At 34.6% G+C, this 15,147-nt stretch overlaps 1 protein-coding gene across 1 annotated transcript; it reads right to left on the bottom strand.

Moving 5' to 3' along the window:
* Window positions 1-457: 457 nt before the first annotated feature.
* LOC147406966 (DUF21 domain-containing protein At2g14520-like) lies at window positions 458-8,817 on the bottom strand. The gene is made up of 11 exons (XM_086435331.1): window positions 8,404-8,817; window positions 6,558-6,634; window positions 6,388-6,471; window positions 6,112-6,225; window positions 5,902-5,988; window positions 5,497-5,636; window positions 5,064-5,151; window positions 3,495-3,568; window positions 2,385-2,512; window positions 758-1,029; window positions 458-644 (listed from the first exon to the last, which is right to left on the bottom strand). Exons 1-11 carry the CDS (start codon window positions 8,579-8,581, stop codon window positions 600-602), a joined length of 1,287 nt encoding a protein of 428 aa, XP_086291457.1. The 5' UTR covers window positions 8,582-8,817; the 3' UTR covers window positions 458-599.
* Window positions 8,818-15,147: the final 6,330 nt, after the last annotated feature.

The following is a 15,147-nucleotide window of genomic DNA, read 5'->3' as shown; positions in this document are numbered from 1 at the left end:
AAAAAATAAAAAACAATTTCTTTTAAACTAGATCAAAGGTTTTAAAAATGGATGACTACTAAACTTCCTCTCAAACTTAAAAATGAAATTCAACAATGAATACTAACTTTTTTTTGAATTTTTTTTTTCAAATTTTATGAATTTCGTCCTCTACAACCCTGAAGCATCGGCTCATGTTTTTAGATGTCAAGAGGTGAACCCAAAGACCCATAGTAAGGGTGAAATCCTTACTTGGTAATGCTTAGGGGGACTCGATCTCGTTAAACAAGTGGCAGTCCACTGTTGATTTAACAGCTTAGAGACCTCAATCCCTAATTGCAAAGCCAAACTCCACCTTATGACAATATTATCTCACAGCAATCTACTAAAACAAAGTAACTTTACTTTCTTCCTGCCCAAGAAGCCCACATTTTTTTTTACATTAAATATCTTTAACATGTAGTTAGTAGTTAGCACATATTCTGGGAGGTTTTTTTTTTTTTTATTAAACATAAAATGTCTTGAACCAGTTGTTTGTACATCTTCTATGAGTTTTTTTTTTCCCAATAAAATGTTTGTAACAAGTGCTTGGTACATCTTCTGGGGAAGAAGAACCTGTGTTATAAATCCTCATAGTGATGATCTGTCTCATCAAAGATCTCCTCCTACACAGTTGCAAAACCAATGTCCACAATAACAAGATGCATTAAAATCTTCAAAAATATGGAGAGAGAAAAAATCGAAATATATTTTTAAAAAGAGAGATCTTCTTCCCCACCTGTAGTAGCTCTTCAATGACATCTTCCATTGCAATAATGCCAACAGCTTCTTCATCATTGAATTTAGGTAGAGGGTAATCATCAATCTGCAAAACATCAGCATCAATTTCTCTTTCCCACTTCTTGCTCCTTGTCAAATGGGTGCCCCTATTTGAACTATTAGCACGGTTAGGAAAACTTTTCCACTTCTGGATCAATCTCTTGCCCTTTATGCTTTTCTCTTGGGGCTGCTTTTCACCATCAATGTCCACCCTCACCTCACCCATTAAATCTGTGTGGAGCAAAGAAACAAGCTTACTCATCAGAAGAAAATATCTCAAGAGGGAAATCTACAGTGCTCTAGTTACTCTTAAGGATGGACAGAGTGAGGAAGATGTTGCCCATAGAATCAGAATTGGAAGGTTAAAAGTAGAAACACACTTTTGGAGTGTTATGTGACAGATGCATGCCAATCAAATTAAAAGGAAAATTTTACAAAACAACAATACTGGCAGCCATGTTTTATGGAGCTGAATCTTGCACAGTCAAGAAGCATCATGTTAATAAATTCAGGGTGTGTTTGATAACCGAGAGTTCACATGAGAGTTGGACTTCCTGAGATTCAAGTCTCAGTAGTTCAACCATTGGAAGTTGATGGTGAGAGTTTATTATAGCTTTGGTGTTTGGTGCTTGTGAGAGATCAAGTTCAGAGAGAGAGATGGGACATTGGGGAGGGGTTGAAGAGATTTGGAGAGAGAGGCTTTTAGAGATTAGCTTTTGGCATCTGGGGAGGACATTGGGGAGGGGTTGAAGAAGAGATTTGAAGAGAAAGCGAGCACGAGAGAGAGAGAGAGAGATCTGGTTAGGGTTTGCAGAGCTGCCATTATTAGGGTTTTTGTCATCATTAGAGAAGAAAAGGTTGGAGAGAGAGAGAGACCTGGTTAAGGTTTTCGTCACCATTAGAGAAGAAACGGTTGAAGAGAGAGAGAGAGAGATCTAGTCAGGGTTTTTGTCACCATTAGAGAAGAGAAGATCAAAGAGAAAGATCTGGTTAGGGTTTTTGTCGCCATTAGAGAGAGAGAGAGAGGGAGAGAGAGTACTTGTGGTCTATGGAATTATTGACGGAAGAGAAAGTTTCTGGAGTGTTCTCAACTTTCACCTCTTAAGGTGAATGTTGAACTATGCAAAAGACAACAGACTTTGGAAGTTGGCGAGTTATCAACTCGCGTGAGTTGTCTTCACAAACGCACAAATCTTAGAAACCTGTGCGAGTTGTCAACTCTCACAAACCCGGTGGGTTGTCAACTCTTACACACAACTCCCAACTCTTACACACAACTCTCGGTTACCAAACAACCACTCAGGGTAGTAGAGATGAATGAGTGTAAAGATTAGGAAAGATAATATTAGAAACGAATGCATTCGAGAAAAAAAAAATGTAGGAGTAGCTGCAACAGGTGATAAAAGAGGAAGTCACCTAAGGAGACGGTGAAAGAAAATATGAACACACATTTCAATAACAGAAGATGTGACTCTAGAAATGGTAGAATGGAGGAACAAGATTTGTTTAGCAAAACCCCAAATCTTTGGGATAAAGCTTTGATGATGATGATGCTAGGAAGTTAACAGGGTCAGTTTGGTGCTTACCATCAGCTAGGATCTTGTTCTCTGGCTGATCCTCTGGTTTTTTATGTGGCTTTACAACAACAGCCATGTGACTGTGACCTTTTTGAAACTCATTCAAGATATCGTACAAAGGCATGTTCTCTGTAACCCTGATATACAAACATATGTAGAAACAATCAATTCATGCATTTACCCCTTGCAGATTTGTCTCATCAGAGAGAATGGATGCCATGGGAGAAAGTATAAATATTAAAAAGATCCCTTATGCTGCTATACATGATAAGAGAAAAAACCACAAGGCAAATACATAAGACCAGGTTAATAGTGCATCAGCATGCATGGAAAATTATCCTGTGTATCCATCAGGCAAGAAAATTCATCTATCAAAAAAAAATCGGGCTAGAAAATTCACTGTTAATTGCCTCAGAAGGATAAATGACGTTTCTTAGCCCAAGTAGCTACATTTTACAATTAATCCCTCCCCCCCCCCCCCCCCCCCCCACCAAAAAAAAAAAAACTAAGAGAACTTTGGGGCAATGGTGGTGCAGGTGGTGACCACGGTGGCAGAAGAACGGGTTTTGCAGCAAGGGTAGTTGTGCCTATCCAGCCAATCCATCTAACTCAACCAAACCTAAAGAGATGGGATTGAGTTGAGGGGTCTGAAGATCGAGTAGGGCTTGGTTTGCCCCTACCTGCCAGAATCAAACACCTAACAAGATTGTTGACAAACCATTTACCCCAAAAGACCGATCTAATGGGGAAGGCGCATGATGCATGGGTGCGTGACACCCAGGAGCAGAGGAGGATAATACAACACTCCACTCCCCCTCAATCATAAGGGTGGAAAATTCCCTTGAGGAGACTCGAACCTGTGACCTATACGAACCCAGCGCTCTAATACCATGTTGACAAACCATTTACCCCAAAAGACCGATCTGATGGGGAAGGCGCAACTATGAATATAAGAGGGTCACAATATGTGAGCATGTAACACCCAGGAGTGGAGCCAAATAATACAACACTCCACATAGATAACCCAACCAATTTAGGAATGAAGCAACTGTAAGCATTGAGCACTCAAATATTACCACATTGTGAAAACTTAACTTTCCTTTGGCCAAGATAACATACCTCGGAATCCTGCGAATAGTGACATTCTTAACAGGTACCTCATCCGCGGGTTGGATTGTTAATAAATTCTTCACCTACATTCACAAGGAAGAAGTAATAGAAGAGTTTAAAAAAATGTTGCATTGCAGTGTAATAATAAAGATATTACAGAACTGTATACACTTCCCAAACCAAACTGCTCACTTTTGAACATGACCAATGGATGAAAGTGCAAGAATTCATAAATTCATAAGTTAGTCCTATAATTCCTACTTGGTGTTATAGACCTGTTACTAGAATGGCACCAAAATTTTTGGGTTAAATGGTAAATCGGAACAGTTTTCCGCATGGTTTCCTCATAGGCCCAAACATTATCCAATAGCTATCTTTGAAAGATGAAGCTCCACAAACTCGCCCAACCAAGAAATGGACTCCAACGTATCTCAAACTCCTCCAATCCTCATACTAAGTTGTGCCAAGTGCAACTCACTTTTTCAATTCATTCTCCTCCAAACTAGACAAACTGGATAAGTACCATTTGACAAGACCAACTTATTCAATTGGCCAGATACTTATCACAAGTCAATTTAAATGGACTAGAAGTCAGTATCTGAACCAGAACTGGATCCATGAAATACTAGTTAATATATGTCCATTGTCCAATAATAGACAGCCTCATGCACTAATATGATGCAATATGGAGTCTCGCTCTCTATATTAGCCTGGGTACAGCATAACTTAACCCCTCTACAGTAACCAGATATGCCAAAGACACGGCCAAGATACAAAGTTCATACAAGTTCTTTTTCCCCCTTTTTTGGCAATGCAAATATTCCATGAAAATATTTTAATTAGTCTGGAAATAACATAGAACTTTAGAAATTAAAACTATATTATGGAACCATAAAAAATATGGGAAATATGTTTTAAAGTTTACAAAGTGATAAAATGAGCACACTCATAGGTCGTGGTACTACAATCAACAACCATGTGGAGTAAAGTTCAATAGCAATAGTTACCTGCCAATACCATTATTTAATATTTGGACTCTCGAAATGTTTATAATCATGTCATTTAAGTAGATAATCAAAAGCAACTGCCTTACAAGACTAAAAAATAATGTACCTAATATTTTCTAATTTTTAAATTTAATTATAAAAATTAGATTATGAATGAAATCAACTCATTAGATTTTTATACATACTAATTAGTTAAGAGCTATAGGCAATAGTTTGTCAGTGCATGTCTTATTTTTTACTAATTTATTTTTTCTATATATTATATGTAATTTATAAAAATTAATATATACTTTGTGGAAATGGAAACGTTCCAGTTTCACTTCTGTCTATATGAAAAAGGAAATAATTTGACATATTTTGTGAAATATATTGCAATTTAATACCTATCAAACTCTTTACTATTTGCATGAAGAGTAACTTGATCATACATTTAAAAAAAGTAAAGAGAAAATATATAATTAAAGCAGATTTTCAAATATACCATATGGAGGAGAAAGAAGAAAGAACTTAATACAGCAGAGTCACTTAACAGGTTCAATATTACATTTGGAACAAAACAACAATAATTTACCAGAATAAGTCCAATTATGTTTGTAGGTTGCTCATAATAAACCGGCACTCTGCTATGCCCTTCTTCCAAAATTAGTTTCATCAAGTCCCTGCAAAATAACAGTTAATGAACTCAACACAAGAACATATAGAAGATGACTTAGTTGCCACTAACCTTTGTAAAAGGTAACAGGGGCAGAGCCAAGATTTTCTTGTAGTGGGGGCAAACTATGGTTAGTTGTATAGTTGAAGAACTTGGATGGTGGGAAAATTATTTGTGCTGGAAAATACGATTGGAGGGATGTGAGGGTGTGGGGGCAAATGGGGAGGGAGGTGAGGGAGTGGGGACAAATGGGGCATGTAGTTAGTTGAAAATATAAGGGTGTCTCAAAGTTCTGTGGGCGCAATTGCCCCCACCAGCTCCTTACTAGCTCCCCCCCTGAAAGGTAACATACCTGTCGAGCTTTGCATTGATATCAATTGAGAATGCATCAGATATAGGAGTCATGGCATCCCCAACTGTTTTCGCTGTGAGCTCGAGGGCTCCCGTAATGATGGTTGTTTCATCATGGGTCAGTTCTCCACCTTTCCCAGCCTGCTTACAAGTCAATGGGAGGATTATAGCAAAAATGGTAACAGAAGAAAAGAGGAATCTTCAAGGAACAATATTAAATATAGTTAGTAAGAAAAAACTATCCACAACAGATCAGATTCAAAAAAGGAAGAAAAATAAAGTCCAGGAAGCAATAATTCTGCATCACCGACCTAAATAGATTTGATGTATAAGATTCTAAAAGGTAGTACAGAGGCAGAGGTAAATATCAGTTTTATTAAGATTTGTACAGATAGAGAAAACTCACCTCATTACCGTGGAAATCAACTAGAGTTTTCAATTCAGCTCTACGAAAAAGGGCTACATGTCCATCCCCCAACATAACATCTAATAACTAAAAGAAAATGGAAAACATTGATGGTTCAGAACACCGTCGTGGAAAGAAAAATAAATAACCAAAGGATTTTGATCAAAATGAATTTGATAGGGAGAAATTCAGAAACAAATGGAACATCACCTTGCTTATAGGATATGCAACAGGAAAGCAGATCCAAACAAGTACGCGCACAACAGGAGCCACAGATGCCCCAATTGCCAAACCATGTCGGGAACAAACAGATTGAGGTATAATCTAGGAAAGCAGACAGCCCATTAATGTTAAACACTTCCTAATAACATGTGGAAAAATCAAACAAATGCTGATGGTTCTAAAAGGCTATAGTTTATTGAACCATTAGTCCTTTTTTTTTTCAACAGTAAATCTCTTTCAAATATTAACAGGCCAAAAACTCACCTCACCAAACAAAAGTATCAAGGTCACTGAAATCAGTATTGCGCCCCAGGCTGTAACCAGGCCATCAAGGAAAATAGGGAGTGCCTGACATAAAAATCAAATTTTCAGATAGAAATTAATTTTTTTCTAAAACATGTTACCTAGATCAAAACGTCCTCAAGAGATTTTACCTCCATAGCAGCAGCATTGCAAATAAGAAGGGTGCACAGCAATAAATGTTGTTTTTTGACTACTGGCAGAATCTTCACTGTTAGAAAAAGATAAACAACCAGGTCATCAATGAGTCCAATATTTAATCATATAAAAAATCAAGAAATAGAATACAAATGGGATTTCATTGCTGCATAACTTGGGAGTATTAAGTAACAGAGTATATAGATAGAGAAATTGAATAGGATGTTGCCACTGAAATTGGAGTTGGGCAGCCAAAGTGGAGATGGTCTTCAAAAGTGTTATATGGTTGATATGTGCCGATTAAACTAAAGGGAAAATATTACAAGAAATCAATGAAAATAGGTAGGAGTTGTGGAGCAACATGTCTCTTGATGGTATAGCAGAGGCAAGGAAGTTGAGATGGATAATTGGAAATCCTAATTCCTAAGAAAGATAAAACTAGAGAAGAGCACATCTAAGTGAATCTACGAACATCCCCAGAAGGAGATAAATAAAGGAAAGTCGATTGAAATGACTTAGGAAGGTACAATGAAGTGAAGAGTGCTTTGATGGAGGTTGATGGCTCTAAGCAAAAGGATGAAATTGTAGTAGATTAAGGAATTACGAGGGGGGAAATTGTAAATAGTGAAAATTCATGTAACATTTCTTGGAATTTATAACTTAAAGACAAACAAACAAAAAAATTGTTTTTTTCTTGGAATCATCACACCTATTGATTTTGTTTTTAGTCCAAATTGACCAATATCTAACATTGAGATCAATGATTTTGATCACAAACCATGGGTACCCGATTGTACTTATTGAATAAATAATGACTAAAATTGTATAGAGAGACTATATCTTTCTTTTTTTGATAGGTAAAGAAGTATGGGTTCAAGGTTTGTGACTATATCTTTTTTGATATCGAGAGTCTATATCAATCAATGATTGCAGAGTTAAAAGACCACTTGTGTACGCAAACATGAAAAATGTCTCGGAAGGTGGTTCTTCTTCTTGTCAATATATTTAATCAAAAAATATTTATACATTAACCTCCCCCCCCCCCCCCCCCCCAAAAAAAAAAAAAATATATATATATATATATATATATATATATATATATATTATTTCATAGAAAAAGTCCAACAACATGCCCAAACCATCCCAATCAATTTACCTCTATTATCGTATCTTCTATTATGCATAGTTTAAACTCCCCCAAATTAGCTCGTTTCGAATTTTATCTTTCCCAGTCATACCAACTCATTCATCTCACCATCTTCAAGTTTACCCATGGTTTTAAAACTCATTTTAATGTCTCATATCATCCATGAATGAGACCGAGTCTTCTCAGACGAGTTTTCCGATACGCTTGAATCATCTTGTTCAACAATGAGAAAAATGAACTGTGGTTTTAAATCTCGTCCAATACGTTTGAATTGCCTATCAGTCTCGTTGGTGGACGATACCAAGATGTATTGGACAAGTCATCTCAGTCTCGGACGAGATTTAAAACCATGAGTCTACTACACTCATTAATAAGCATATTATGCCTTAATTGCCAACATTACAACCAACGACACATAACCAGTTTAAAAAAAAAAAAAAAAAAAACCTTTAATTTGATCAGTACATGTTAATCCCATAGTACTCTAGGATCAGTCTCCACAAAAACCACATCCACTTCAAAAAAAAATGTAGAAAACTAAAATAATACAAAGGACAAAAAAAAAAAAACCAATTCGAACCAAGAAAATTAAAAACCAAATTGCAGGTAAAATTCACGAAAACTGGTCACAAAACAAAATTGAGAAGCAAATAGACATCAAAGGAGAACAAACCCAACAAGGACAAAACATGTACCAGCGTGCCTTCGATCCGTGGGGGTACCAGATTTTGCAAGAACTTCAAGATCAACGAGACTCATTGACATGAGTCCCAATGTGAGACCAGACATAAACCCAGCAACCAAAACCAGCATAACAATTGCTAATATGTGTAAAAAGAAACCAGTGTCGCAGCATTTGTACTCCACCGCCATTAAACAAATCCTTCTCTTCTTTTTCTTACTCAAACCCTAAAATTCACTTTCGCAAACAACAACCAGAACTCCTCCAACAAACTCCATTGTTTCCAGAAAAAGAAAAATAACGGTTTAGTTCTTTTTAATCGGTATTTAATTTACAACAGAAGCCAAGAAACCAATAATATCCAGACAGAAAAAGGAGAAGACAACACAGTTTCGAATGACCGAAATTTTTCCCTCTTTTCGGATTGTATCAAGTGTGACGCGTGGCTTGTGTGAAGTTCGGTCCTTATCGTTAATCGCCCACCTTTGGATCTCCATTTTGTTTTTTTCAGTAGAAAATGTTTTCTGGGGGACTCCGACGTTGCAGAAACCCTCTTTATTAGATTACACGTGGCATTTCAGGAAGGAATTTTAATTTTAACGGAGAGATAGGGGTGTAAAATAAATTCAAAACGCCACGTGTTAAAAAAAAAAGGAGGATTTCTTCAAAATTTCGAAGCAGCGGCTTCAAAGTTTTTTCTTTTCTGGACTGGCACCACTGGGTGACCTTTTAAAATTGGACACGTGGATGTTTATTAACCCTACGTTATTATCTTTCGATCGAATCGGTTGGATTGAAAATGTCATCGAAATCAATAATGGAATATATTTTACAAAAGTTAAGTGGAGGATTGAATCGTATAATAGTTGTTTTAAAAGTTGCGTGGACATGTTGGGTACTGATAGGAATAAAGGATATTTAGGTTTTATATTCGATAATTGAAAATGCCTTAGTGTAATCTGGTTCTTCAAAACAACTATTATACATGGTTGATCATTTGTCTCGGGATATGTATAATAATAAATATATTTTTAATGTATCTTGAGACAAATGATACGGTTCTATGATGGGGGCGTCATATTATCACAATTCAATTGGAAATGTTATGTGTAATCTGATTCTTTCAAAACTTGGAAGTTGTGTGACTGTTTCAAAGTTTTTTTCCTCTTAAATCGATTTTAAAGCTGGCAAATTTTTGAAGGAATCCTCGTTTTTATTGGACATGTGACATTTTGAATTTATTTTGCACCCTTACATTTTTACAAAACTTTGGAATGTCTCCTTGAAAATGTCACGTGTAATTCAAATCCAATGGGGAGGGTTCTTTCAAAATTTTGAAACTCTCTACCCGCTTTAAAGTGTTTTTTCCCTCCAAAAACATTTGAATGTGTGTTTGACTTTGTCTAGTTGATTGTTTGACTAATTTAATCCTTAGATAGAGTTGACCCTTAGTCATTGTCAAGGGTACAACCCTACCCCATAGGAATGTCAATTGAACCCGACCCAGCTCGCCCAAGAAAAAATGGGTTTAGGACCTTCATCTTAAGCTTGGAAAGGTAGAGTCTAGCACAAGTTAAATATAACTAAAACGCATTGTAAATAATAAGTTTATTTTCATCTCTAATCATTATTTTCAAGTAAAGCGGAGATTAGACCCTTAGTTTGATGGGAAAAAAAAATTAATGGCTCTAATTTTTTTTCAAAAAAAAAAAATGTATGAATTTAATTTTTTAAAGCCCAAAAATAACCCAGTCTCGACCTAGGCTCCATAGGATTAGGTTCGAGCATTATCTATTTAGGTCCAATAGGAGGATAGGGCTTATCTAAATATTGTCAACTCTTTCGGGTGGATCAGATTAGGACCCAAGCAAGCTTGGTCCCTATTGCCTAGTTCGTTGGTTCATTCAATTTGAATTCAGGTTTGCAATTTGACGGTTTAGAATGAACCCAATTCGTCTAGGTAGTTTCATATAGGGTAGTTAGTTCAATTATTTTGTCAAGGGGTCATGTAATAAGTTTGAAAACACGGAGTATAGATCAAAACCCAAAATAAGTGGTATAACTAATATCAAATAAAGTGTGGGGTTACTCTAATATTGATCAAAATGTGATGGGTATCTAATATTAACCAAAACAGAGATGTGGCAAGGGTTCACCAATTCCACGAGCCCGTTCGCTTTGTATTGATTTCCAATTTGGCCTATTAGGACCAAATTCGGTAATACAGGTACAACCCTTTCAGTTTCATCATTTGGGGTGTGTTGGACCCAAAACTCCCCGACACAATTAATTTTACTCGCAAAGTGAATATAAAAAGAAAACAAAAGAGGTGGAATACAAACTAAAATTGGAAAAAAATAAAAATTAAATTAAAAATTAAAAAAGTTTAAAAAAAAAAACTCTTTACATTACATCGATAAGATCCCTACCTCCACAGACACACACGCACGTATATAACATTTAAAAAAGCAAATTTCTAGTTAAAAATAATTTCTTCTCTACTTCTCCTACTAGGATACTTTCTTAAAGAAACAAAATCACTAAAAGACAAAACTTTATTAAACATACAGATAATTATAGCTCTAGTAGAAAATTAAATAATATAATTATATTCTTAATAGACAATCATAAAGCAATTATAATATATTAAGAGTTGAGATTAAATCCCAACCCCTCTTTATGTGGGGATAAAGATTGAGACAATGGGGGAGAACAACCGTCATGTTAATTAATTATATAGACTAGAATTCATTGATGCCTACGATACAAATACTCTTTTTTATGTTATGGGGGTAAAAAGAAAAAACAATAAAGTTAGAGGGTGTTATTGAAAATGAAGGAGAATACGAGTGACAATAAAGTTGGACGTCTCTTATTGGTAAAACGAGAGAAGACAAAAGACAATATATATAGTTGAATGGTATTCTTAGAAAATGGGTAAAAGAAAAAATGCAATAAAGTTGAACGGGGGTATTCTTGAAAATGGGGGCAATAAAGTTAAAGTTATCCTTGATATTCATTATTTATGTGAGATAAATATCGAGAAAAGATGGGAGGGGGGGAGAGAGAGAGACAATCATCTTGTTTTATTATTTAGACTAGAGCATGCCCATGCGTATTGGCATGAGCATCCTCTTTGAGGTTATCATGAAATACAATAAATTAGTGGGACACTATTTGAAAGGGGTGAAAGGGAGAAGTGGAAATACAATAAAGTTGAAAGAGTATTATTAGAAAAATAGGAGAAGAAGAAATACGATATATATGAAGTTGAAGGATATATTTAGGAAAATAGATAGAAGATGAAAGATAATAAAGTTGAAAATATATTCTTAAAAATGAGAAACTAAATAAAGTTGAAAGTAATATTGTTCTATTACATACATAAGATGTTGTTCATGTCGTATGTTTGTGCCTATGACATGACCATCCTCTTTGAGGTTAAGGGGAAAAAGAGGAAAAACAATAAAGTTGAAATATTATTATTGAAAAAAGAGGGAAGAGATGAGTAAAGATAATTAAGTTTGAGGGTTATTATTTAAAAAAAAATGGAGAATGAGAAAATAACATACAAAGTTGATGGGACATATTGGAAAGGGGGTAGAAGATGGCATTTTTCGGTGTATTTTAAAATATGAGTATTTTTCACTAGAAATTAAATTAAGATAAAATAATGTATCATAATAACAAAAAATAATTTATTTAAATATAATTTTTTGCACTACCTCAAGATCTATAACACGTTGATGATTCTCCCCTTACTCCTACGAATCCTCATGTGTATATCTACACCACAGAGTCTCTGATGCCAAGTTAGCCACATAATATATTAGTTGAGTTTCAATATAAAAATTTGCGTACATTTACATCGTATGTGTGTTCCCTTTATAGAGAGTGTGGTAGAATTTCCCATTTTGGACGTCCCCTCCCCCCAAAAAAAATTAAAAATGAAAAGAATTCATTCTTATGTTGATTAGTAACATTATTTAGTTAGGATCTACTCCTCTTATAACTATTATCTATTTAGAATCCTTTAGTTACACATTCAAAATCCTAGAAATTAGGATTTTGACTTGACATGTGTAGGCACACTATCCAATATGATATTCCATTGACCTTGTCTCTTTTTGCTCTATTCTCCCTTTATATGAATCCTAGGCCACCTTTACCTGAGTTATGAGCTTAGTGCAACCTTATCGCAACCGACCTTATCATATCCCTAGGTGATATGTGTCCTCTTTTCTGGGACTTGTAAATTTAAGCCCCCACAATTTTTTTATTGCAAATTATAATGTGTGTTTGAATCATCCTCGACTGAGTATGCATGTTTTATGGGATGAGGGAAATCAGGGAGAGAGATTTTTGACTTGAGTGTACACATTTTTTGTGATGAGGGACATTAAGGGGAAATATTTTCATGAGATGATGGATGTTAAGATAGCAAAGTAAGGGTGACACTAAGAAATGAATTTTTTTTTATGGGACGAGGGGCTTTAAGATAGAAAGGTGGTAGGAAACTCAACTTGAATGCTCAGATTAATTAGTTTTTTATATTAATGGACGATTCAACAATTGATGCAATTATTTATTGATTAAATTGGTAGATCCTAGAAGCTTTGAATTTTTACGAATTTAGCTTAAAAATCAATTAATTTTGTGACCATTGAAGAGGGAAAGCAATGAAGTTAGGGGTATTATTGGAAGATGAGAGAAGATAAAAAAGCAATAAAGTTACCATCGAGATACTTCTTACATAGGGGGATAAGGATTGAGACAAAGGAAAGGAGGCATCTGTTATGTTTTATCATATAGATTTTATTTATTCACGTGCCCTTATGTGATTGGTTAACACGAATCTTGTGAGGTTTGTGATAAAAAGTCTCTTGATAATTTTCTTTTTCCTTAAAGGCCTCTTTTTTCTAGAATCTTTTAATATTCTAGTTCTACTTGTAATTTGCACTCTTGCTTGATTTCTATACATGCACAATCAAAACTAAGCAAACCAAGAAATAAACGATCTTTGCCTACACCTATAAACATGTTTTGTTTTTATTGCGAACCCTAATTCAAATCGATCAAGTCGACAAACCAGCTAACATAGGTCTCTGCACTTTGGAGTCTAGACTTGTGTTACCAAGTTTGCTCTTAAAGAACCGACTCTGAACCAACCAGCTCGCGGTCCAATTTGCTTTTGGCTCGTGAAAAATAGCAAATCAAGAAAACTCCATCATCTTGTTCTATATATATATTTTTTTTACATCACTATCCGCATGTTAATATTATTTGAGACATCATCCTAATTTTCAAACTGATAGCATGCCCCTTTGACCTTAGTATATACTAATAGACTTGTGAATTGACCTAACAACCTCTTCTTAAACTCGTAAAGAAAAAATCCTGATTTTTTTCTTCCCAAAATCTACCATCGTCAACATCTTTTTTTTTCTTACTCATCAGCTCAACCTTCAAATACCCTCATCTCTATCTAGCGGTATCAATGGATTGGGTCGTATCGTGTTGAGGTAAGGGTATCATGAAAATTTACCAAACCCAACCCACTTAATAATCTGTCAAAAACTTAAACCCAAACCCAACTCATTTATAAATTGGTATACCTGACCCGACTCATATATAACATGTTTAATAAAATTTTAATATTTATTGGAAAAAATAAGTTCTATTTACACCAAAAAAAAAAAAAAATACCATTATTAAAAATAAAGGCACACAATTGTAAATTAAGTTCAACAGTGAAAATTTAATTTCATTTGAATATATTTTTTTTCAAAGTTAATAGAATTTTGTCCTTTACAACCATGTGGCATCTGATCATGTTTTTAGATGCCATAAAGTGATATGATCAAAAAACCCTCCTTACTAACTTAGTAAGGAAAGTGTTATTATTATTATTATCATCATTTTTTATAGGTAAGCTGGACTTGAACCCACCACCTCAAAGTTGTTTTGCAACGTGTTAAACCAACTGAACCATGGATCTAAGCCCTTATTATTATTGGATAAGTAAAGTGTATTTCATTACCATTAGACATGCTAATCTTATTTAGTAAGATCCAAGATCTTTCTAAGGGTAGTTTTGCTTACATGAATCACCATATTAGGAATCAAACACAACATGCCTATAGATTTCAATGAAACAAATATAAATATGAATAAATAACTTGGTAAGGAAAGTGTTTTTTATTTTAAAACTAAAAGCTTACCATTAATTATTTGAAAAATAACTTAAAACACTATCTATGTTTTATAGAATTTAAAAAAAAATGTATTATGAAAAAGTTATAAGAAATTATTGTAAAAATAGATAATTTCAAAAATTCTAAAACAAGGCCTTGGTTGGTATGCTGTACAACATTGTACGATGTAAAGTTTTACAATCCCAGTGATTTGCATTTACCATATTTTACGATATTTTGCATTGCGGTTGTTTGATGGTAGTTTTAGAAGTCTCCACACTAAAGTGTAAAATAAATATTAAATGAATTAAAAAAAGGGAAAAAAAAACCTCAAAATCATTTTTTGTATTTTTTAAGAAATATTATAGTTCACTGGTCTGAAGGTTGAAGAAGATAAAACCTAGAAATTTGAAAATTACCAAATCAAGGTAAAAACCTCCATCAATTGCGGGTTAGGAGTTAGAAAATTCAAGGTAAAAATTCCATCATTTTTCACTATCCAAAAAACATATCTTGCTCTTGCGGTCTGAAAGTGATAAAATCTTAAAAGAAAAAAATCATGT

This window comes from Akebia trifoliata, chromosome 3, assembly GCF_017979445.1.
Source record: "Akebia trifoliata isolate Shusen 1 chromosome 3, ASM1797944v1, whole genome shotgun sequence".
Lineage (NCBI taxonomy): Eukaryota > Viridiplantae > Streptophyta > Magnoliopsida > Ranunculales > Lardizabalaceae > Akebia > Akebia trifoliata.
The sequence above is the reverse complement of the archived record's forward strand: the minus strand, read 5'-3'. Positions and strand labels throughout refer to the sequence as shown.

Coding starts and splice junctions, on each gene's coding strand:
- LOC147406966 (XM_086435331.1), bottom strand. CDS start 8,581: ATGGCGGTGGAGTACAAATGCTGCGACACTGGTTTCTTTTTACACATA. Junction 6,472..6,557: donor GCAATGCTGCTGCTATGGAG/GTAAAATCTCTT, acceptor TTTTTATGTCAG/GCACTCCCTATTTTCCTTGA. Junction 5,637..5,901: donor TTGATTTCCACGGTAATGAG/GTGAGTTTTCTC, acceptor ACTTGTAAGCAG/GCTGGGAAAGGTGGAGAACT.